The sequence below is a fragment of the Orcinus orca genome, chromosome 8 (assembly GCF_937001465.1).
Source record: "Orcinus orca chromosome 8, mOrcOrc1.1, whole genome shotgun sequence".
In the NCBI taxonomy this organism is placed as follows: Eukaryota; Metazoa; Chordata; class Mammalia; order Artiodactyla; family Delphinidae; genus Orcinus; species Orcinus orca.
Window position 1 is genome coordinate 7732716 of NC_064566.1, and position 23891 is coordinate 7756606.

Below are 23891 nucleotides of genomic sequence, written 5' to 3' on the forward strand. Positions count from 1 at the left end.
TTCCTTCTTTCCTCCCGTCCTCCCTCCTTCTTTCTTCCTTTCTCTCTCTTTCTTTCCTGCCCCTCCCTCTTTCTCTCTCCTTTTCTTTTCTTTTTTCTTTTCTCTTTTTTTCTATGGCTATCCAGCTGTTCCAGCATCCTTTGCCATAAAAGATTATCCTTTCCCGATTTAATTCATTTGGCACCTTGGCTGAGAATCAATTAATCATTTATGCATGGCTCTATCTGAATTCTTGATTCTATTATATCAAACATAAGTTGTCCAGCTCTGTTCCTCTTTTCTTTTTTAATTAATTAATTAATTTTTAAATTTTATTTTATTTTTGGCTGTGTTGGGTCTTTGTTGCTGCGTGCGGGCTTTCTCTAGTTGCGGCGAGCAGGGGCTACTCTTCGTTGCAGTGCACGGTCTTCTCATTGTGGTGGCTTCTCTTGTTGCGGAGCACGGGCTCTAGAGCGCAGGCTCAGTAGTTGTGGTGCATGGGCTTAGTTGCTTCATGGCATGTGAGATCTTCCTGGACCAGGGCTCGAACCCGTGTCGCCTGCATTGGCAGGTGGATTCTTAACCACTGCACCACCAGGAAAGTCCCGAGATTCTTGCTTTCTTTTTATTTAAAATCTTTTTTTTTTAATTTTTAAATTTAATTTAATTTTATTTTTATACAGCAGGTTCTTATTAGTTATCTATTTTATACATATTAGTGTATATAAGTCAATCCCAATCTCCCAGTTCATTCCACCCCACACGCCCCCCACCCCGCCACTTTACCCCCTTGGTGTCCATACGTTTGTTCTCTACATCTGGGTCTCTATTTCTGCCTTGCAAACCAGTTCATCTGTATCACTTTTCTAGGTTCCACATATATGTGTTAATATATGATATTTGTTTTCCTCTTTCTGACTTACTTCACTCTGTATGACAGTCTCTAGATCCATCCACGTTTCTACAAATGATCCAACTTCGTTCCTTTTTATGGCTGAGTAATATTCCATTGTATATATGTACCACGACTTCTTTATCCATTTGTCTGTCGATGGGCATTTAGGTTGTTTCCATGATCTGACTATTGTGAATAGTGCTGCAATGAACATTGGGGTGCATGTGTCTTTTTGAATTATGGTTTTCTCTGGGTATATGCCCAGTAGTGGGGTTGCTGGGTCATACGGTAATTTTATTTTTAGTTTTTTAAGGAACCTCCATACTGTTCTCCATAGTGGCTGTATCAATTTCCATTCTCACCAACAGTGCAAGAGGGTTCCCTTTTCTCCACACCCTCTCCAGCATGTGTTGTTTGTAGATTTTCTGATGATGCCCATTCTAACTGGTGTGAGGTGATACCTCATTGTAGCTTTGATTTGCATTTCTCTAAAAATTAGTGATATTGAGCAGCTTTTCATGTTCTTCTTGGCCATCTGTATATCTTCTTTGGAAAAAAGTCTATTTAGGGCTTCTGCCCATTTTTGGATTGGGTTGTTGGTTTTTTTAATATTGAGCTGTATAAGCTGTTTATACATTTTGGAGATTAATCCTTTATTGGTTGATTCATTTGCAAATATTTTCTCCTATTCTGAGGGTTGTCTTTTCATCTTGTTTGTAGTTTCCTTTGCTTTCAAAAGCTGTTAAGTTTCATTAGGTCCCACTTGTTTATTTTTGTTTTTATTTCCATTACTCTAGGAGGTGGATCAAAGATCTTGCTGTGATTTATGTCAAAGAGTGTTCTTCCTATGTTTTCCTCTAAGAGTTTTATAGTGTCTGGTCTTACATTTAGGTCTCTAATCCATTTTTACTTTATTTTTGTGTATGGTGTTGGGGAGTGTTCTAATTTCATTCTTTTACATGTAGCTGTCCAGCTTTCCCAGCACCACTTATTGAAGAGACTGTCTTTTCTCCATTGTATATCCTTGCCTCCTTTGTCATAGATTAGTTGACCATATGTGTGTGGGTTTATCTCTGGGCTTTCTCTCCTGTTCCATTGATCTATATTTCTGTTTTTGTGCCAGTACCATATTGTCTTGATTACTGTAGCTTTGAAGTATAGTCTGAAGTCAGGGAGTCTGATTCCTCCAGCTCCGTTTTTTTCCCTCAACACTGCTTTGGCTACTGGGGGTCTTTTGTGTCTCCATACAAATTTTAAGATTTTTTTGCTCTAGTTCTGTAAAAAATGCCACTGGTAATTTGATAGGGATTGCATTGAATCTGTAGATTGCTTTGGGTAGTATAGTCATTTTCACAATATTGTTTCTTCCAATCCAAGAACATGGTATATCTCTCCATCTGTATCATCATTGATTTCTTTAATCAGTGTCTTATAGTTTTCTGAGTACAGGTCTTTTACCTCCTTAGGTAGGTTTATTCCTAGGTATTTTATTCTTTTTGTTGCAAAGGTGAATGGGATTGTTTCCTTAATTTCTCTTTCTGATCTTTCATTGTTAGTGTATAGGAATGCAAGAGATTTCTGTGCATTAATTTTATATCCTGCAACTTTACCAAATTCATTGATTAGCTCTAGTAGCTTTCTGGTGACATCCTTAGGATTCCCTAAGGATGTCATCTGCAAACAGTGAGAGTTTTACTTCTTCTTTTCCAATTTGTATTCTTTTTATTTCTTTTTCTCCTATGATTGCTGTGGCTAGGACTTCCAAAACTATGTTGAATAATAGTGGCGAGAGTGGACATCCTTGTCTTGTTCCTGATCTTAGAGGAAATGCTTTCAGTTTTTCACCATTCAGAATGATGTTTGCTGTGGGTTTGTTGTATAGGGCCTTTATTATGTTGAGGTAGGTTCCCTCTATGGCCACTTTCTGGAGAGTTTTTATCATAAATAGGTGTTGAATTTTGTCAAAAGCTTTTTCTGCATCTATTGAGATGATCATATGGTTTTTATTCTTCAGTTTTTTAATATGGTGTATCACATTGATTGATTTGCATATATTAAAGAATCCTTGCATCCCTGGGATAAATCCCACTTGATCATGGTGTATTATCCTTTTAATGTGTTGTTGGATTCTGTTTGATAGTATTTTTTTGAGGATTTTTGCATCTATATTCTGTAATTTTTGTTTTTTGTAGTATCTTTGTCTGGTTTTGGTATCAGGGTGATGGTGGCCTCATAGAATGAGTTTGGGAGTGTTCCTTCCTCTGCAAATTTTTGGAAGAATTTGAGAAGGATGTGTGTTAGCTCTTTGCTAAATGTTTGATAGAATTCACCTGTGAAGCCATCTGGTCCTGGACTTTTATTTGTTGGAAGATTTTTAATCACCGTTTCAATTTCAATACTTGTGATTGGTCTGTTCATATTTTCTATTTCTTCCTGGTTCAGTCTTGGAAGGTTATACCTTTCTAAGAATTTGTCCATTTCTTCCAGGTTGTCCATTTTATTGGCATAGCGTTGCTTGTAGAGGTCTCTTATGATACTTTGTATTTCTGTTCTAACTTCTCCTTTTTCATTTCTAATTTTATTGATTTGAGTCCTCTCCCTCTTTTTGTTGATGAGTCTGGATAAAGGTTTATCAATTTTGTTTATCTTCTCAAAGAACCAGCTTTTAGTTTTATTGATCTTTGCTATTGTTTTCTTTGTTTCTATTTCATTTATTTCCACTCTGATCTTTATGATTTCTTTGCTTCTGCTAACTTTGGGTTTTGTTTGTTCTCCTTTCTGTAGTTCCTTTAGGTGTAAGGTTAGATTGCTTATTTGAGATTTTTTCTTGTTTCTTGAGGTAGGCTTGTATAGCTATAAACTTCCCTCTCGAACTGTTTTTGCTGCATCCTATAGGTTTTGGATCATCATGTTTTCGTTGTCATTTGTCTCTAGGTACTTTTTTCATTTCTGCTTTGATTGCTTCAGTGATCTCTTGGTTATTTAGTAATGCATTGTTTAGCCTCCATGTGTTTGTGCTTTTTACGTTTTTTTCCCTGTAATTGATTTCTAATCTCATAGCATTGTGGTCGGAAAAGAGGCTTGATGTGATTTCAGTTTTCTTAAATTTACCAAGACATGATTTGTGACCCAAGATGTGATTTATCATGGAGAATGTTCCATGTGCATTTGAGAAGAAAGTGTAATCTGCTGTTTGGGGATGGAATGTCCTATAAATATCAATTAAATCTATCTGGTCTATTGTGTCATTTAAAGCTTGTATTTTCTTATTAATTTTCTGCCTGGATGATCTGTCCACTGGTGTAAGTGAGGTGTTAAAGTCCCCCAGTATTATTGTGTTACTGTCGATTTCCTCTTTTATAGCTGTTAGCAGTTGCCATTTGTATTGAGGTGCTCCTATGTTGGGTGCATATATATTTATAATTGTTATAACTTCTTCTTGGATTGATCCCTTGATCATTATGTAGTGTCCTTCCTTGTCTCTTTTAACATTCTTTATTTTAAAGTCTATTTTATCTGATATGAGTATTGCTACTCCAGCTTTCTTTTGATTTTAATTTACATGGAATACCTTTTTCCATCCCCTCACTTTCAGTCTGTATGTGTCCCTAGATCTGAAGTGGGTCTCTTGTAGACAGCATATATATGGGTCTTTTTTTTGTAACCATTCAGCGAGCCTGTGTCTTTTGGTTGGAGCATTTAACCCATTCACGTTTAAGGTAATTATCCATATGTATGTTCCTATTACCATTTTCTTAATTGTTATGGGTTTGTTTTTGTAGGTCCTTTTCTTCTCTTGTGTTTCCCACTTAGAGAAGTTCCTTTAGCATTTGTTGTAGAGCTGGTTTGGTGGTGCTGAATTCTCTTAGCTTTTGCTTGTCTGTAAAGCTTTTGATTTCTCTGTCAAATCTGAATGAGATCCTTGCTGGGTAGAGTAATCTTGGTTGTAGCTTCTCCCCTTTCATCACTTAAAGTATATCGTACCACTCCTTTCTAGCTTGTAGAGTTTCTGTTGAGAAAACAGCTGTTAACCTTATGGAAGTTCCCTTGTATGTTATTTGTCATTTTCCCCTTGTTGCTTTCAATAATTTTTCTTTGTCTTTAATTTTTGTCAGTTTGAGTACTATGTGTCTCAGCATTTTTCTCCTTGAGTTTATCCTGCCTGGGACTCTCTGCACTTCCTGGATTTGGGAGGCTATTTCCTTTCCCATGTTAGGGAAGTTTTCGACTATAATCTCTTCAAATGTTTTCTCAGGTCCTTTCTCTCTCTCTTCTCCTTTTTGGACCCCTATAATGTGAATGTTGTTGTGTTTAATGTTTTCCCAGAGGTCTCTTAGGCCATCTTCATTTCTCATCATTCTTTTTCCTTTATTCTCTTCTGTGGCAGTGAATTCCACCATTCTGTCTTCCAGGTCACTTATCCGTTCTTCTGCCTCAGTTATTCTACTATTGATTCCTTCTAATGTATTTTTTATTTCAGTTATTGTATTGTTCATCTCTGTTTGTTTGTTCTTTAATTCTTCTAGGTCTTTGTTAAACATGTCTTGCATCTTCTAGATCTTTGCCTCCATTCTTTTTCTGAGGTCCTGGATCATCTTCACTATCATTATTCTGAATTCTTTTCCTGGAAGGTTGCCTATCTCCCCTTCATTTAGTTGTTTTTCTGGGGTTTTAACTTGTTCCTTCATCTGGTACATAGTCCTCTGCCTTTTCATTTTGTCTATCTTTCTGTGAATGTGGTTTTCCTTCCACAGGCTGCAGAACTGTCGTTCTTCTTGCTTCTGCTGTCTGCTCTCTCACTTTCTTCCTTTCTAATGTGAGCCCTGAACTATATAAAATTTCCTCTAATCACTGCTTTATCTTCACACCACAAATTCTGACACATGATTTAATTTTTTTTTCATCCAGCTCAAAATAGTTTCTAATTTCCTTTGTGATTTCTTCTTTGACCCATGGTTATTTAGAAGTATGTTTTTCAGTTTGAACAGGTTTTCTAGATATGGCTCTGTTACTGATTTCTAATTTAATTCCATGACCATCCAAGGACATACTTTGTGTGATTTGAATCCTTTTAAATTTATTACATGTGAAGTGAGGCTGGGGACCCACAGGGGCTCGTTGGTGGGGGAGGTATGATCTTTATCGTGAGCCACCAGAGGGTTTTAAGCAGACAGGGAATTTGATTTGAATTGGGTTTGATGGGTCTGGTGTGCATCAGGTGTGAAAGAGGGGAAATGGGATGGGGAACTGGGGTTTGAGGTTTCTCTGAGTTGTCCAAGGAGAGCGGGGAGTTGTCTAAAGCATCTGGATCTCCAGGGAAGGGTGTAACTTTGTGACAGTGCTGCAGATATCAGAGCACGGAGGGGTACAGGTGAGGGCGGGGAGCCAGGTGTTCGGGAAAGAGACCTGGACTGGGAATCAGGCAGGGCTAGGCGGTGTGACTCTGAGCATGTCACTTCACCTCTCTGGGCTTTAGTTTCCTTACCTTTAAAGTAGGTGATCAGCCTCAATGATCCCCTCGTTTTAACAGCCTGGGCTGCTGCTTGTATAGGGAGGGTCTGCATGAATTAGGAAAAGGTGAGTCCTCAAGATAGACACACAGAGGGGTGGCCCTGAAGCATGAGGCCTAAAATTAAGGCCTAATAGCCTGTGCTGCCTTGACATCTGGTGAAACCGGGAGCGTCTCTGTGGTTTATCTGCAGGTCCCCTTCCCCACTCTGCTCCTGTGGGTAAGGTCCCCCAGCCAACAACAATTCTCATGGGGGTTGGGGGGGGGCCAGCACAGTTCCTGTCATCCCTGAGAGGTGGGGGTCGGGTCCCTGCCAACCTGTGGAATGATTCAAGCAAGCCAATCACACGGTCCTGTGGAACCAGGGGTCCCCCTGCCACCTTCTCGATACCATGAAGCCCACCTCCCACAGCCTTTGGTGGTTCTCTCTTCTCCTGAGTGCAACCCATGTGAGCCTGCGTGGAACACAGTGTCGACCTCCCTTGGCTGTGAGTTTACGTGATTAGTAAACTGCTGTCCGTCTTACCTGTGCAGTGTTAGGTTGGGCCTTCCCTAAAGCCACATAACCACAGGGCAGGAGGCCTCCCTCACCAATGGGGGTAAACAGGAAGTGACTAAAACAGCCCCTTGCTTGGAATGAATCCAGCCTCTGTTAGGGGAAGTGGCTGAATTGGTGCAGCCTGGGCTGGGTTTCAGCTCCATGTGCCTCGTCTGCTGGTGCCCGGGGGCAAGGCACACCTGGTTGCCTGTTCCTGGCAGCTCTGGTAGCAGCTTCTACTTGTTGGAATCTGGCCTGTGCTAAGATCTGCTAACCTTGTCACCCACCCTGGGAGGTAGATTCCATGAGTCCCATTGTACTGATGAAGACTCTGTGAGTGGCAGAGGAAAGACTGGAGCTCAGGTCTGTCTGGACCCTGCCCTACGATCCACTCTGGAAGCTGGAAGGTGAGAAACCTGCAGCACCATGTTCTGAGAAGTGAGAAGAAGTGGGTGGCTGAGTGAAGGTGTGAAGACGAATCCTGGCAGGGAAGGGAGAGAACCACTGTGTTAACCAAGTGGACCTGGGGGCAGCCAGGCTGGGCGTGTCTGTCTGCCGGGGGCGTCCTGCGATGCTGAGGTGGGTAGAGTCTGGAGGGGCACGGGGAGCAGAAGTGAGTGGTGATGTGGCCTTCAGCCTCAGCACACAGCTGTGCTGCCAGCTCAGACACACCAAACCCTCAAGGCTGCCCAAATTGCTTCCACCCTCTGATCACAGAAGAGGCAATTCCCACCAGAGGGATCTTTGGCCCAAGGGGCTCCCGCAGGCAGAATTTCTAGAACCAGGTGGTTTCTGTAATGACCACCTCTCCTGGCTGCCCCTGACTGCTGCTGTCCTCCTAGAATAATGAAAAGGGAAAGCAGTTGTGTGCCGTGATGGCTACAGCTCTGAGGCTTGGAGGGCAGAAACGGGGGTCAAGTCTTATGGGAATGTAAGCTCTATGAGATGAGAGTTTTATTTACGGCTGTTACCCAAAGCACGGGACAGTCCCTGACATGTAGTAGATACACAACAAAAATGAATTAAGTGAAAGAGTAAATTAAGACTTAGCTTTCCTGTCTCTTAGCTGGGTGTCTTTAGGCAACTTGCATAACCTCTCTGTGTCTCCATTTCCTTGACAGTGAAATTGGACAGAACAGCACCTTGTGGGCTGCATGGGTCAAATCAGATGCTGTATTAAAACAATAAGGGCTCACTAAGCCCCCACTGTTATCATTACTATGATCACGATCCTGGCTCTTGTTTAGCAAGGAGGGCTGCCTACGAACCCTCTCGCCCGAGACACAGCAGCCACACTTACGGAGCACGTGCTGTGGGCCAGGCACTGTCCTTCGCGCTCTCGTATAATTACTCACTTAAACCCAAATACAACTCTTTGAGCTACACTGTTTTTTTTCAACACCTGTTTTACCAATGAGGAAGAGGAAACTTAGAGGTGATTCTGGCTATAAAAGAAAGTCGAGGAGCATTCCTTCATTCCTGTTCTCTCAAAGAACATACATGAGAATAGCATGGCTTTTTTCCTGGAGGGCCCGAGGGAAGACACCTGATAATCTGTCTGGGCCTGGGCTCCTTTGCAGGAAGCCTTAAGGAGAACTGTTGAGGATCTCTTTTTCTTCTTGTGTCAGTTTGATGAGAGAGGGAAGACGCTTGCCTGCGTAGGCAGGGATTCAATCTTGGGCAGTCTGGTTGCAGAGCCAGGCTCTTGACCAGTACATTTTCCTGTCTAAGGTACAATCACCTTCTACCCGTGAGGCCTCAAATAAGTCACTTCATCTCTCTGAGCCTCTTGTAAACAGGGAGAGCAGTAGTATCTTCCTAGCAGGGTTGTTGTAAAGATTAAACGGTTTCAGAAACATGCTGCCCTGAGCATGGTGTCGGGAATGCTCTGGGCACTGAACAAGCCCGAGCTGCGGGTGTCGTCATGATGACCAGCCCGGCCCTGTTCCTGACCTCTCTGCCCGGGACGTCTCTTGACCCTTGGGCTCTCCTGTCTCCGGGCTGTGGTGGACCTGCCACCGTATCTGCAGCCCCACGCAGCTGCATCACTCCCAGGGTGGCCATGGGTCACTCGCTGTCTCTCCAGGGCCTGGATGGTGTCAGGGAGTGGAAGTCCCCAGGTCTCCAGGAGGAAGAGGACAAAGAGGTGGGAAACGATGGGGATGACACCGTAGGAGGGGGACCCCCGCTGACCTGCTGAATGCAGGAAGACTTCTGCTGTCATCCTGTGGGTAGAGAGGAGGGCTGGGACCCTGTCACAACTGCCACTTCAGAGGGGCTCCTTGGCTGGGCCAGGGGAGGGAAAGCTGGGCTGCTGGAGTCGCCCTCCTCAAGGGCTCTTCCAACCCCACCTCCTCCATTGAGCCCACCTAGATTTTCCCATCCAAAAGGTCTCTGCCTCCTGGGAACATCCAGAGTCCTTCACGGGAACTCTCTAGGGCCCACCCTATTCTCCCTGGTCTCAGGTAATTTGGAGGCTTGTCTCCGCTAGGCCACGGAGCTCCCAGTCAACAAAATCAATAAATGTGTGTCAAAAAAAAAAAGAAAGAGTGGACAAGTGAGTGAGTGAGCACCGTGGGTGAGGCTGGGCCAGGCCTCTGGGGGCTGGGGTCCAGCCCTGCTCCTCAGCTAAATCCTTGGCCACCCTAAGCCTCAGTCTACCCAACTGTCCAATGCAGGGGTGGCCTAACTCTAGACCACTGGGCTCCGAGGAGGTAACCTGGGGCTCTCTTGGGGCAGGGAGGGGACAGTGGGAGGCAAGCAGAGTCCCCACTACCCCGGGTAGCTCTTGGTCTCCTCACCAGGGCTCTTATAAGATTTCACCTGAGCAGAGAGCTGTGTGGCTCGAAGCGGTTTCCAGTCCAGAGGCCTCCCGAGGGCTCTCCGTGGGGCTGCCTCCGAGCCTGGACTCCTGGGGGGAGGCTGTTTGCGGAGGCCCTGGCTGAGCAGGTGCCTTAGGGGGAAGGACTCCAGGGCGTCTGCTCGGTTCCATATCGGCGCTGGGTCCCCCTCTACCTCTGCTGTGTGTCCCTGGGTGCCCAGCCCCTCTCTCTACTCCTGCCATGGGCCCTCGCAGGGGGGGTCCCTTTCTCGCCCGCCCCAGGCCTGGCGGCCCCTCCTGGGCCCAGCCGGCAGCCCAGCCTACCGCAGTGACGTTGGGAAGAGTTCTGGCTTGTAGACCATGATGCAGGTTAAGCTGATGCCAAAACATCCCTTTCCCAGCACAGCCAAGATCACATGCAGGGTCTGCAGATCTAGGCAGAGGAAGGGGTGAGGGTGGGGTCTGCTCGGGAGGGTCCCCAGGAGCCTGGAGCAGAGTGACTGGGTTCTCCCACAAGGCTGCTTTGGACTGAAAGCAGGTCCCGGGCAGTGTGACCTGGTGCCAGGCTGCCCCGGGCCAGGTGGTAATGCAGTGCAGGATGACATCCTGGTGGGTGGGCTGGGGGTGGGGTGCAGGGCAAGAACCCAGCCAGGTCTGGGGTGGGTGAGCCTGGGGGCAGCTGCGGGTGGCACTCGAGGGGTGACAGTGCCAGGGCTCCTTGGGCCCTGAGGGTGCTTCTTCCCTCAAAGGAGAGGGTCATGCCAGGCCCAGGCCCACAGCAGGGGCCCTGGGGTGCCCAGCTACCCAGAAGCCTTCCCACCACGCCTTCCCACCACCCCTCAGTCTGCCTGTGGGGCCCCCGCTTCCACAGGGAGCCTTAGCTGGGAAGCCAGGGTGCAGGTCGCAAGCCAGTGGTGGGCCTGGGCCTCACTTCCCTTCCCGCACGTGGTTGGGAAGAGTCATAAACTCTCAAGTGCTCGTCTTTGGAGTTTTTCTCAGAGCGCTGCATCTCACTCAGAGTTTGGGCTCCCGACTGGTTCTCCATCCTCACCCCGCCCCTCCCAGCGGCTGGTCCTCTCTCGCCTCCCTCCTGGCTTTGCTGTCACCACGGGACACCTGTCCCTGCCCCTCCCCCAGTCACCCACCTTGAGCAATAAAATGAGACACGGAGAGGGTTTCTGGGGCCTCACAGCCTCAGCCAGAAAGGAGAGTGAGACCAGGGCCCATCCCAGCTTCCCCAGTGCTCTGCCTCTTGCTGCTTCTTTTTTTTTTTAATACAGATTTTTTTGTGTCATTAATGCACCCACATTTTATAGTATCTGCAGTATGAGGTTTTTAATTTCTTAAATATAAATTTATTTATTTATTTATTGGCTCTGTTGGGTCTTCGTTGCTGCACGCGGGCTTTCTCTAGTTGCGGCATGCAGGCTTCTCATTGCGGTGGCTTCTCTTGTTGCGGAGCACGGGCTCTAGGTGCATGGGCTTCAGTAGTTGTGGCGCGCGGCTTAGTTGCTCCGCGGCATGTGAGATCTTCCTGGACGAGGGCTCGAACCCGTGTCCCCTGCATTGGTGGGCGGATTCTTAACCACTGAGCCACCAGGGAAGCCCCCTTTTGCTTCTTTTTTTGTTGGTCATGTGGGAATCTTAGCTCCCCAACCAGGGATCAAATCTGGGTCCCCGGCAGTGGAAGTGCAGAATCCTAACCACTGGACCACCAGGGAAGTCTCCCCTCTCGCTTAGTCAACAGGAAGAAATACACTCGGCCTGGTGCCTCTCCTGCCTCACTTGGAGCCCCTCTCAGCCTCCCAGACCCTTCTTCCCACTGCAGACTTGGCCTCTGGCTTGAAGTCTGGTCCAGGCCTGGCTTTGTCACTTGCTAATGAGGGATCTAGGGCACCTGGCTTCGTCTCTCTGAGCCTCAATTTCCCCAGGAAAATGGGTGGGGGGCTGGTTGGGCTGTGGCAGTAATGGCCTTGGGCAGAGCCGGGGCGCAGTGGCCCCTGCCCATCCTCGGGGCCGGGGGAGGGGAAGAGGCTGGTGGTGGTGCGGTGCAGTGGACAGGCCAGCAGGCGCCCGGGCCGGCAGCCCCTCAGCCTTCCCTCCCGCTGCCCTGGCTGCACCTTGTGGGACCAGCATTTTGGCCAGGATGGCGAGGGCAGCCACAGCCAGGGAGCTAGGCAGGGTCGTGTGGCGGCCAAAGAACCTGAGTTGGAGCGTGGTGGTGATCCGGGCCCGGAAGTCCGCGGCTCCAAAGAGGACCTGGAGGAAGAAGACGCTGCTCCCCAGGTTCTGCAGGAGGAGGACTAGCCCATAGTAGGAGAGGGTGAGGGACAAGCTGTGGGGCGAATCAGAAGTCAGGTCCCTGCACCATCACCTACGCCGGGGCCGCACCGGGAGGGCACCACCAGCCCCGAGCCCCGGGCAGCCTGGTGAGGGCAGGATGCACCTCCGCAGGGTCAGGTTGTCCCAGGAAAGGGTGGGAGGGCGGTGGCCCCATCCATTCCACGTGTGGGCCTTGGGCGTCGGCCATGGTGGGCTGGACGTTGCCTCTTAGGCTCCCTCTCCGCCAACCAGCAGGAAAACATGACCCTCTCTGGGCAGATGGGGCAGTGGGTCACGCTGACCTGCCCCTTCGCCAGGCTCTAGCGCCCTCTGGCTTTGTTTCCTGTTCCCAGTCGTGGCCGGGAACCATGATCTGGATCCCACTCTACTAGCCATGGACCTGGGCAAGTCTCTGCCTGGCCCTCTCTGGACGCGTTTCTTTGTCTTGAAACATGGGATTCATAATAGAATGGGGTCTCAGTGGAGGATGCTGGCCTTCCCCCTTCAGTGCCCTGGGAGTTCTGCCCCCGAGCTGGGGAGAGCATCCCATGGCTGGTCTACACGGTCCAGAGAGATGACTCAGAAGGGTCACCCCAGCTCCCAGGTCCCCAGGCTGGGGCCTGGCTGTGACAGCATCACCACGACTTCTCCCCTGCCGCTGCTGCTTCCTGCCCTCCCTGGCCCCTCTCTGCTTCCATGAGAGGTGATCCCTAGAGCCCCCTCTGTGAACTGCCTGCTCATGGCCCTCCATCTCAAAGTCGGCTTCCCAGGGGACCCCCTGACACAGGCTCCTGAGTAGCTGAACTTACAGTAGCTGAATTTCTACACCTTGGAGATTGAATCTGGCTCCACAAGTGGCCATGGTGGGAAATTATCCTCCACCACTTTTCCAGTCTGTCCCCATCCCTGCTTCTCGCAGCCCTCCCCTTCAGCAGCACCGGCCTGCCGTCCTCAGGAGACATCTGGTGCCACCAGGCCAACAACGGTAGAGAAAAGCTGCGATTCCTGCAGAAACGCAGAGCTTCCTGAAGTTTGTGAAAGTGACTTGACAAGGGCCAGGCTGGAGCTGCAAGCGGCTGACCCGTAGGTATCTAGAGCCTTAGCCGGTAACAACTGGGTTAACAGAAATAAGAAAACCCACGAGGGTGGCCGCTTCACAGCCTGTGATTTGAATAACAAGAGTGCAGAGTGGCCCCTGGGAGAATTGAGGAAGCCTTGATGGTTTTTGAAAAGAATGGCCCTGGACATTCAGTGGCCCTGGGCACTCCTAATTTATCAGGAAAAAAAAAAAAAAAAACTTAAGCAAAAAAATAAAAGAGAGAGAGAGAGAAGCATTCTCTGTCTGAGATGCAGCACGTATTTGCCGTTATAACCCATATGTGCTTATATATGGCATAAAATAGATGTTTTCCTAATTCTGAGTTCTATTTCAAGATCAAGGCCCAATCAAACCTGACCCTCACTTTTCCATCCACTCTTCTGCAAGTCATTTAAACTGAATTTGTCTTAAGGAGCCTTTTCCTGGTTCCAGGTACCCCTGGGAGGTGGGGCCTCCTGGGGCGGGACAGGGAGTCCACGCTCAATGTGGGGCTGGAGGGTCAGAGAGCAGGACGAGGAGGTAGCTCAGCCTGGGTTCAAACGCCTGCTCTGTCATCTTGGGCAAGTTTCTTGCCTCTCCCAGCCTCTCTTTCCCCATCTGTAAAGTGGGGTATAAATGAACTCATCTGCCACCCTCTAGGAGTCCAGCTGTCAGGGTGAGTCCCAGTGATCCTTTCCAGCTATTGCTGGTCCCTTGGCTCTGAGGACCTGGCTCTGCCTCTGCCCTGGGCTTCAGCCTGACCCTGGCACCCTGCCCAGGACCACAGCCCAGCCCTGCCGTCTAGCTGACTTCCTGCACAAGCTGGCCTCCCGATCACATCTGTACGTACTCTGTCTCCCCCACCTGCTAGGCTGCCTGTTCTGGCCAGAAATGTACCCCATGAGGCCTGCAGGGGCTGTTTCCCCACTGGACACCCCGCCCTCCTTAGCCCCGGGAGGGATGCCCAGGATGGCATACCTCGCTACCAACAGTCTGCAGCTTCTCCAGAGGAGCGCGATTATACGGAACAGGTCCAGCCCTGACCGGCAGGACTTCGCAGAGGCTACGTCCTCCTCCATGCTGGACATCAGTACCTCCAGGGATGACGGGGGCAGTGAACGTTGGGGCCATGGCCCTGCCCCACCCCCGTGCTGGAAATGGTGTCCGGATGGGCAGAGTGGTAGGGAGAGCCTGGCCTTGGCCTCTGGAGACTGGAGAGCCCTGGGGGAGCAGATGGCCTGAGGGCAGAAAGGGTTCTCTCTGGCCCCTAGCTGAGCTATCTTCCGCAGACCCGGTCGCCCTACTCAGAACCAAGGAGCAGGTCTTGTGTCCCAGCTCTAGTCTCTCAGCTGCAGGCTGCAGGAAGGTTTTGACAGTTACCCCGCAAAGCCCTACCATCCCTCTTCACTCCTCTTGGCTGGCATCAGCGCACGCCCCCTCCAGCCATTGGATCCTCCCAAGTACCCATCCGGTCTCTGCCTGCACCCCGGGCCTGGCCTGCCTTGTGCTCCGCTCAGTCCCGGTCAGCTCTAGCTCACCTCCTCTTGGAAGCTTTCCCTGATCCTTCTGCCCCCAGGGAGCTCTGTGTCCTCTAGCCTCTGTCTGCACATCCTCCCACACCTACTTCCTTGAAATAGGTACCTTCAGATAAGCACATCCTGTTTCCCCAAATACGCTGAGAAGCCCCGTGAGGTAAATGAGCAGCACATGTGGATTAAGGTGATGAATAATAGAGATGGTGATGTGGGTGTGCTGTTGTTGATAATGGTTGTATTGTTATTGGTGGTGTTGATGGTGGCTGTGGTGGAGTTGGGGATGGTGGTGATGAGGACGGCAATGATGGTGGTGAAGGTGGTGGTGATAGTAATAGTGGTGGTGTTGGTGATGCTTTGCAGAGATGTTGATGGTGATGTTAATGCTGGTATTGGTAGTGATGGTGATAATAAAGGTGAAGTCAATTGTATGGTATGCTGGTGGAGGTGATGGTGGTGGTGATGGTGGTAATAGTGATGGGGGGTCTATTCAGAGTTGTAATGCTGTTGATGATGGTGTTGGTATTAGTGGTATTATTATGATTGGTGGTGGTAATGATGGTAGTGGTGTTTGTGTAGAAATGATGACAGTGGTGGTGATTGTGGGTGTAGTGGACATGGTAATGGTGGTGATAATGGTGATGGTGATGGAGGTGATGATGGTGATGATTATGGTTGTGGTGATAATGGTGGTGATGATGGTGATGATAATGGTGGTGGTGATGGTGGTGATGGTGGTGGTGGTGATGGAGGTGGTGATGGTGGTGGTGATGGTGGTGGTGGTGATGGAGGTGATGATGGTGGTGGTGGTGATGGAGGTGGTGATGGTGGTGGTGATGGTGGTGGTGGTGATGGAGGTGATGGTAGTGGTGGTGATGGTGGTGGTGGTGATGGTGGTGATGATGATGGTGGGGTTGATGGTGATGATTATGGTGATAATGGTGATGACGATTATGGTGATGGTGATGATAGAGATGGCAAAAGCGACAACAGTGATGGTGACCTCGATGGTGGTGTTTTGATGGTGTGGGTGTGTTGATGGAGGTGGTGCTGGAGCAGATTGGGGTGATGCTGGTGATAATGATAAGACATTCGTGGATGTCCTTCCCTGGGTCACGTCCCACACTGTATCACAAATAGCATCTCACTTCTATAGTCAGTGTCTTTTTGGCTTCCTTGTGGCCATTTATCTTGGTCCCCTTTTTGAGTTCCTGAAGCGCTCGATCTGTTTTGCCCACTGTAATCAGCCGTCGGGCGGATCCCGGCAGCCACCGGTTAAAGAAGCGGGTGCTTGGCTGGGTCTTTGTTTTCTTCGTGTAGATTGGGCACTGCCCCCAGGTCATGTGGGGAGGGGGTGGTGGGCAGCAGACCTGCCAGCTGCAACAGGAGTGGGGAGAAGGCAGCCGCTTCTCCCTCTGCACCACTAATGCCAGGCTGGGGAGTCCCTGATGGTCTCAGAATAAAGATGAGTCCCAACGCCTGGCCGCCCTCTTCACCAGCCCCCACTCCCTGGCACCCCATCTGGCTTCCCTGCTGCCAGGAGCCTGCCCGCCCAAGCCTCACATTCAGCCAGCGCACAGGCTGCCTGGACATGGGGTGATTCTGGGGTCATTTCTATGGTAGAAAGCTTGCATCATGCTGCATTTAAAAAACACACACACCTTTAAAACATCCCCAACCAGAATCAAGTGGTTTTATGAAAGTAGTAGGCTTCTTCCCAGCCTCAGGGGCAGATGGGCAGGGAGAAGCATCTCCCTTTTGAAAGGGTCAGGGTTTTCCCAGCCCGCAGGAGCTCAGCCCTTAGCAGGGAAGCTAAGAAAAACTTCTGGAGGCAGTTTGATGAGGCGTTTACAAGAGTCAGCCTGCCTGGATTCAAATCTTGCCTCTGGCACGCAGTGACTGCGTGGCCTTGGACAAGTCACTGGCCCTCTCTGGGCCTCAGCCCCTCATCTGGAAGTGGCAGTGATAACATCATCTTGCTCGTTAGAAGGAGTGTGGATATACATCTGGTGTTACCAACAGCACCTGGATGCACCCAATCAGTGTGACTAGGGCGGCTTCATCAGTGTAACTACGGGATGGTCTTCCTCCTTTCTTCCTGGTCCTGTTGAAACCATAAACCTCCATGTAGTCGGTGACTTTTGATCTATGATCTCTTTTATTTGCTGATGGGTCCCCAGTGCCTAAAGCCAAGTCTGGCACAGAGCAGGAGTGCAATAAATATCTTAGAATGAATGAATGAGCGCTCAGTCTTCTCTACACCCCACAGCAGACCTGCTCAACTCTGGCCCCCGGGCACAAGAGAACTTATGAGGACAGGAATTTGTTTATTTCCCTGTATCTCTTCTTCTAGTCCCCACCCAAGCAGGTATTTCCAGACCTCAGGGATTTTCGCAGCACTGAAAATAATAATGATAATATCTTTCCATATCCAATGCCTGACTTGGAGGTCCGCAGGCTGGGCAAGTGATGTGAGGGAGTGAAGCTGGTGGGTGGGGGGGGCTGGTTGTCAATGTGAGGGAAGAACGGAGCCCCCAGCCTCAGGCCCGGAGGTCAGTGGGCTGGAGGGAACCACGGACCCCTGGCTGAAATGCCCACCCCGGAACTCTGAGCCCCCAGGATGTCTCTCCCCAGTGGGGTCTGCTCACATCATTCTCTTCCATGGTCTCGGAGGTCAGTGGGCTGGAGGGAGCCACGGACCCCTGGCTGAAATGCCCACCCCGGAACTCTGAGCCCCCAGGATGTCTCTCCCCAGTGGGGTCTGCTCACATTATTCTCTTCCATGTTCTCACCACCTTGGGAGCCGTGGCCAGCCAGAGTGGTAGGGCCCCTCTCACCCCGGGTCCCCCTCCCGTTCGGTGATGTTCTCCCCAAGGGAAAAGGCCCCAGCTGCACTGACCAGGATATCAGGAAGATGACCAAGAAGGGCACCAACAAGGCCAGCTGGAGGGCTCGCCGGTCCCACAGGGCAAAGGCCAGGCTGCCCATGGCCGTCTGGCCAATGCTGTAGGTGCATCTCAGGATCGTCATGGTGACGGCCCTCTGCGGGTCGTGGTCCACTCCACCACTGAAAGGCGGTGCAGATGAGCAGGTGAGGGCCACGTGCAGTGGCCTTGAGCCCCCTCCTCCCCTCCCCGACAGGGCTGGGGCAGGTGATCAAGGGATCCGCTGAGCGTTGCGGAGGTCAGGATGATGCCAGACAATCCCAAAGTGCTCAAAAATCGTAGACAAGGAGATTGGAGGCAACGATGGGGCTGATGCTGGCCACGTCACCTGCAGGCAGCGCCAGCTCAGAACAGGCTTCCGCCCAAACTATTTCGGGAGACAAGCACAGTGGGGGCCTGGAGAGGGGCCCTGAGGACTTGGCATAGAGGCAGGGACTTGCCGCCGGAGGGCCGAAGGAGGCTGGGGCACCTGCCGGAGCACCTGCCAGTGCAGGCAGCACCTCGTTCTCGGATCTCCTAGGACCACGTACAGAGTGCATTTGTTATAAAAATGGCAGCTGCCTTGCTCTCTGGGCCACAGTTTCTCCATCTGTAAAATGCAGGGATTCACGAGGACACACTGAACAAGGGAGGAGCCTGGCAGGAGGCTAAGCGCACATGGCCTTGGGTGACCCAGGCGGCTCCCCCATGCCTGTGACCGGAGGGCCCTCAGCCCCAGTGAGGTCAGCTTAGCCCGAGCCACTGCCTGCATTTAGCTGAAGTATGTGTCAGTCAGACTGGAGAGATGTGGGCAAACCTTGGCCTTGCCTGTCTGAGCAGCGCCCAGAAGCAGGGACACGCGCCCCAGATCCGGGGTGAGGTCTGGAGGCTGACACCTGGCGCTGACCCCAGGCTCACCAGGTGACCCTCAGACTGATTGCGATTTGGCTCCAGGTGTGGGTGGCCCCTGGGGACGGCTAAGTGGAGGCATGGCGGCCAGTCCTCTGAAAGTGCAAACTGGACCACCTCCTGCCTCGCTGTTCAGACTCCCCGCTACGCTCGGGATAACATAAGGCCCACAAAGAACGACCACAGTGCTGGCCCGGCCCAAGCTCTGCATGTGATGAACTCAATCATCACAACCCCGTGGGTAGGTGGCAGGGTCCCCACTCACAGGAGGAAGCCTAGAGAAGCAACAAACCTGCCTTCTAAGAAGCTGGGACACATTAGCCCCAGAGCCTGCACTGCCCAGAGTCTGGAACCATTCATGCATTCAGCGTCTTATGATTGTGTGCTATATGCTGGGCACTGAGGATACAGCCCCAAGGCCCCTGCCTCCTTGGAGCTACGTTCTCCTGGGGACACACACAGTAAACGAGCTCACGAAAGCTGGGCACCGGCAGAGAGAGCCAGGAGCTGTGATGGGGTGCGTGGGCAGGACAGTGGGACCTTTGTGCCTGAAGCCGGAAAGGCCTCTGAGGAGTGGCCTGGAGCTGAGGCCTGCGTGCTGGGCACGAAGCAGCCGTGGGCAGAAACCTCTAGGCGAGGCTCGGCCCCTGGCTTCAGTGGGTTCTGTGGGCTGGACGGGAGCAGCGGTGCCCCAGGAGGGGCCGGCGTGGCTCAGGGGGAGAGGCCAAGTGCTGAGCAGGGGTGTTGGGGTGCGTGGGGACTGTCCTTGGTGTGGGAGCCCAGAGGACCTCAGGCTGGGCAGCGACCAGATCCACATATAAGCCTTTGCAAAGTCACTCTGAGCTCTGCAGCAGAACGGAAGGCCCAGTAGAGGCAGGAGACCCCAGAGGAGGCCGTAGCAGGGCCAGAGAGCACGGTGGCTTGGGCGGGGGACAGGGGGCGTGGGGCGTTGGGCTGGGGCTGTGCCCTGGAGGATGAGTGTGGGCGGTGAGGGAGGGAGCACAGGGCTGGCTCCCCGCGGGGCTGTTTTCCAGGATGGAGTCTGGTGCGGAGGGGGCTGCGCTGGGGGTGGAGAGTCAGCGGCTCAGCATTGACTGCTGTAAGTGTGAGGTGCGTCCAAGTCTGCAGTTGGGTTTACAACTGCAAACCCAGTTTGCAGTTGAGGGGGTGCAACGTGGGCGTTTTCAGCACTGGACAGCGGCGCCCCACGCAGGAGGGGGCCGCGGTCGGAGAGCAGGTCCCGGACAGCGTTCTGATGCTCCACCTTAGGAGGGGTGTGCTGGGGGGCAGTGGAGGGGGGATGATGGGGGAGGAGAGGAGTACTTCTATTTCGTTACATTTCATGTACTTGGAGTTAAAAGAAAGAGGGGTCTGTCTATGCCCAGAAGACCATCAGCTCCCTGAGGGCAGGGGCTGTGCAGTGCTTGGCACACAGTAGGTGCTCAATAAAGTTTGGTGCAATAGCTGAAGATGAGAGCCAGTGTTCAGGGCAATTTCTCAGCTCAACCTGGCATTGAGGTTCAGACATTGGGTTCTTGGCTCCCTGGGAACCTGGGACGCAGACCCCAGACCAGGGGAGGCCCTCTCTTAGGAAACGCGAACGCTCACTGGACATTTCTTTACCTCTGTCCCCACAATGCTCACTCTGTTGAAGGAGCTGGGAAGGGGAGAGATACTCACTGGTGGGAGAGGAGGCCCCAGGTGCTCCACCCGCCATGGCCCCCCGCCAGGTAGACGGACCGGCCTAGGGGCTTCAGGCCCTGGTGGTCACACACCAGGTCCCGCTGGAAGAGAAGGGGGGTGCATCAGCCTGCCTCAGGGGGTGTGGAATAGCAGGGCCAGGGTGGCAGAGGAAGGTCCAGGACCCCCAGAGGGGATCCGGCCACGCTGCATGGGTTCCCCAGATTCCTAAGGCCAGGCGACCCAGGTGGAAGGGGGGTGCGGGCAGCGGGGCTCAGCCTCCCACTGGCACCCCACAGCGTGGCGCATGTGACACGGCTCTGGGTCTGATGGCGTGACGGCGGCTCCGAGTGGACAGTGGTGGGTGGCAGTTAAACCACAGGCTCGAATTCTGAGTCAGCTGATGACCGACAGGCTGGTGCCCCTGAGGGCGTTCCTGCACCTGGCAGAGCCCGTCTCCTCCAGAAATGGGGCTGTACGGATGCTTCTCTTACAGGGCATGAAGTTGAGCACTGATGGCTAAGCACGTGTCACCGTGATTTTCCTGTTGCCTGACGTGGACCAGACAGACATCGCCTGAACATTGGCCCCATCACCTCTCCCCCCAAGTCAGCCCTTCCCTTCACCGAGGCCTGGCCGCACCGCCCACGGCTCCCTCTCCATCTCCGCCTCTCTTGCCTTCACCGAGGCCTGGCCGCTCCGCCCACGGTTCCCTCTCCATCTCCGCCTCTCTTCCTTTCACGGAGGCCTGGACGCTCCGCCCACGGCTCCCTCTCCGTCTCCGCCTCTCTTCCCTTCACTGAGGCCTGGACGCTCCGCCCACGGCTCCCTCTCCGTCTCCGCCTCTCTTGCCTGAACCGCTGCAGGAGGAGCCCCCACCCCACAGGACATTCTTCACCCTGCAAAGTCACCTCTTGAAAATGCAGATCAGATCACAGCACCTCCTAGTCCCAAAGCCTCCAATGACTTTCCTTTGCACTTAAACAAAATCCAGGCCCCTTCCCCACACGCCCCGGCCATCGCCGGACCCCTCACCCTCTGTGCCAGGTTCTGCTCTTTCAACACCCAGACAAGCTCCTACTTGGACCTCTGTCCCAACTAAGCTTCCTCCCGAACTTCCTGTGACTGATTCCTTCCCTGTCTTTTAAAAAATTATTTATTTATTTATTTATTGGCTGTGTTGGGTCTTCGTTGCTGTGCACGGAACTTCTCTAGTTGCGGCGAGCGGGGGCTACTCTTCATTGCGGTGCGTGGGCTTCGCATTGCGGTGGCTTCTCTTCTTGCAGAGCACGGGCTCTAGGCGCTCGGGCTTCAGTAGTTCTGGTGCATGGGCTCAGTAGTTGTGGCTCACAGGCTTACTTGCTCCGAGGCATGTGGGATCTTCCTGGACCAGGGCTGGAACCCGGGTCCCTTGCATTGGCAGGTGGATTCTTAACCCCTGTGCCACTAAGTAAGTCCCTGATTCCTTCTCTTATAATCCAAGTCTCATCTTAAATGTCGCCTCTTCGGAGAGCCCTTCCCTGCCTGTCTCTCCCTTCCCTACTAGCAGGAGCTGCTGTCTCCTTTGTGCTCACTTACGACGCAGGGGCCTTGAGACTCAAGGCAGGACAGAAAGTGATGGAGAAGTTCTGGTGCCTGGCTGCCCGGGTTGAACCAGATTCGAGTGTGCTTTAGCTGTGTGTCCTGGGGCAAATCACTTAACCTCTCTGGGCTTCGGTTTTGTCACTTATTAAACGGGGTCAAAAATAAAACCCACCTCAAGAGGTGGTTGTGAAATTGTGATGACAGGGAAAGCATCAGAACGGTGGCTGCCACTTAAAGGGCACGAGGTATGGACTTGTTCTGCTGTTATTACTGGTTTAAATGCTGACTAATTCTGAATTCTCCAGCAGAATGTAAGCTCCTAGAAACCTCCCTGTCCATCCTGCAACCTTAGCCTTAGATCAGAGTCCAGGCCATCCCAAGTGATCAGTACTTACGTGTTGAGGGAGTGGCATATCATTCCACAGTGGTGATGCAGTCTATCTAATCTTCCCAGTCATTGGGAGGCTGGGAAGGAAGGAAGTGGTGGGGTTGGCTGGGGCGGGTTGGGGGGAGGCCCTCACCTCGGTCACGATGGTGGAGGTAAACGTGCTGCGGTCGTAGACCCAGCCGTCCACGCGTGGCTCCGTGGCAGCCTCGCTCCAGTTGGTGGCCATGGCGTTGGGGGTCCAGGAGCTGCCACTGTGGCTGGCGGAAGCGCAGACACTGGTGGGGCTCCTGGTTGGGGCTCCGTGGGATGGAGACGGCCAGGAGGGCCTCGGGGGTGAGGTTTCCGGGGGCCTCAGAGCCATTGTCCAGCATGTGGGCACAGCAGCAGTGGCCTAGGACAGCAGCTGAAAAGTTCTCCACAGCTAATTGGATGGGCACCCAGACAGACAGCAGGAAGAAGTGAGGACCTGCAGGGCCTGGAAGAAGCCCGCACCCCCAGCCTGCTCCAGGAGCTCAGTGAACACCATGGACAGAGATGCCGGCACCGAGAGCAGGTCTCCTGGGGGTCAGGGAGCTGGCGAGTAACCAGCCTGCTGCCCAGAACCACTAGCAAGCGCAGGATCTCCAGACCTCCTGCTTCCGCTCACCACTCGGCCCCGTGGGGGTGGGGCAGCTGTCCGGCAGCTAGTCAAGTGTGTCCCGAGATGCCCAAGATACTCTGAAGAAACCCCTCCCCGCCCAACTTCTAGGAATGGCCGCTCAGACGCTCCACGGCTCTGGAGAGGAGATAAGACTCACTGGGGCATCTGGGGCACCCTGTTCTCCAACACCAAGAATAAAAGGTCAAGAAGCTTAAAAAAAAAAAAAAGACTCTATGTCGTGATGTTACTGAATTACAGCTGTGGAAGAAACATCAACCGGGCCGTGGCCTCGTTGCCACGGTTAAAGTTAAATCCCAGCAAGGAATCCTGGGGGAGAAAGGCAGGCTCAGCTACTCAGAAAGGCCTCAGCAGCTCCCCACGGGCCGCCTGATAGCATCCTTCAGTCTGAACTTTCAGAACCCTCTACATGCCCTCCTTCTAATCAGGAAACTGTTGGCCGAACTTTCACCCATCCTGGACCAATCAGTTCATTTTGCTAAAGCACAGAAGTGAGGATAAGCAGGGCCCTCTCGAGCGGGGCTCCGCCACCCTGAGGCTGCAGGGAGGCCGGGGGAGGTGGGCGTGGGCGCGCGGAGCTGGCAGGAGGGCCCAGGCCTGGGCTCTGTCCCTCCTTACCGTGTGCCTCCTACCAGGCAGCATGGGGAGACCAGCTCACAGACGCACTATTTCAGGAAATTTCCATTTCAAGGTTCCAAGTTGCCTTTATTAGATTGTCAGCTCCCCCAGGTTGGAAACCAAGGCTACAATTTCCTGGCATCCCTTAGAAGGCCCTCGTGGGCCCTGGAGCTGAGCAGACTGGGGAAGTGAGTAAAGCCACACACCCCTGACCCAGTGTCTGATGCCAGTCCAGCTTGGTGTGAGGAGGCAGGGAACCCCTGCCCCCGGGCCCCACCCTGCGCTATGCCTCTTAGTAACAGCTGCTCCTGGCACCAAGGGCTTGCTGTGTGCTCATCTCCATGCTGACCACGCTGCCTGCACTCTCTCATTCCCTCCTCATAGCAGCCCAGGAGAGAAACAGTACTGATTCCCCTAGACAAGGAAACTGAGGCTCAGAGAGGGCAGGCAGCTTGC

The 23891-nt window shown here is 52.0% G+C and overlaps 1 protein-coding gene across 1 annotated transcript in view; it reads right to left on the reverse strand.

Moving 5' to 3' along the window:
• LOC101278285 (solute carrier family 22 member 11) overlaps positions 1 to 22685 on the reverse strand; it is a 46484-nt gene extending 23799 nt beyond the window's left edge. The window contains 13 exon segments of the mRNA XM_049713421.1: positions 10067 to 10175; positions 11863 to 12077; positions 14121 to 14236; positions 15823 to 16119; positions 17323 to 17356; positions 17574 to 17721; positions 17724 to 17741; positions 17844 to 17902; positions 17904 to 17986; positions 20184 to 20291; positions 22293 to 22394; positions 22396 to 22619; positions 22622 to 22685. Coding sequence (XP_049569378.1) covers positions 10067 to 10175; positions 11863 to 12077; positions 14121 to 14236; positions 15823 to 16119; positions 17323 to 17356; positions 17574 to 17721; positions 17724 to 17741; positions 17844 to 17902; positions 17904 to 17986; positions 20184 to 20291; positions 22293 to 22394; positions 22396 to 22619; positions 22622 to 22685 — 1577 coding nt within the window.
• Between the last annotated feature and the right edge of the window lie 1206 nt (positions 22686 to 23891).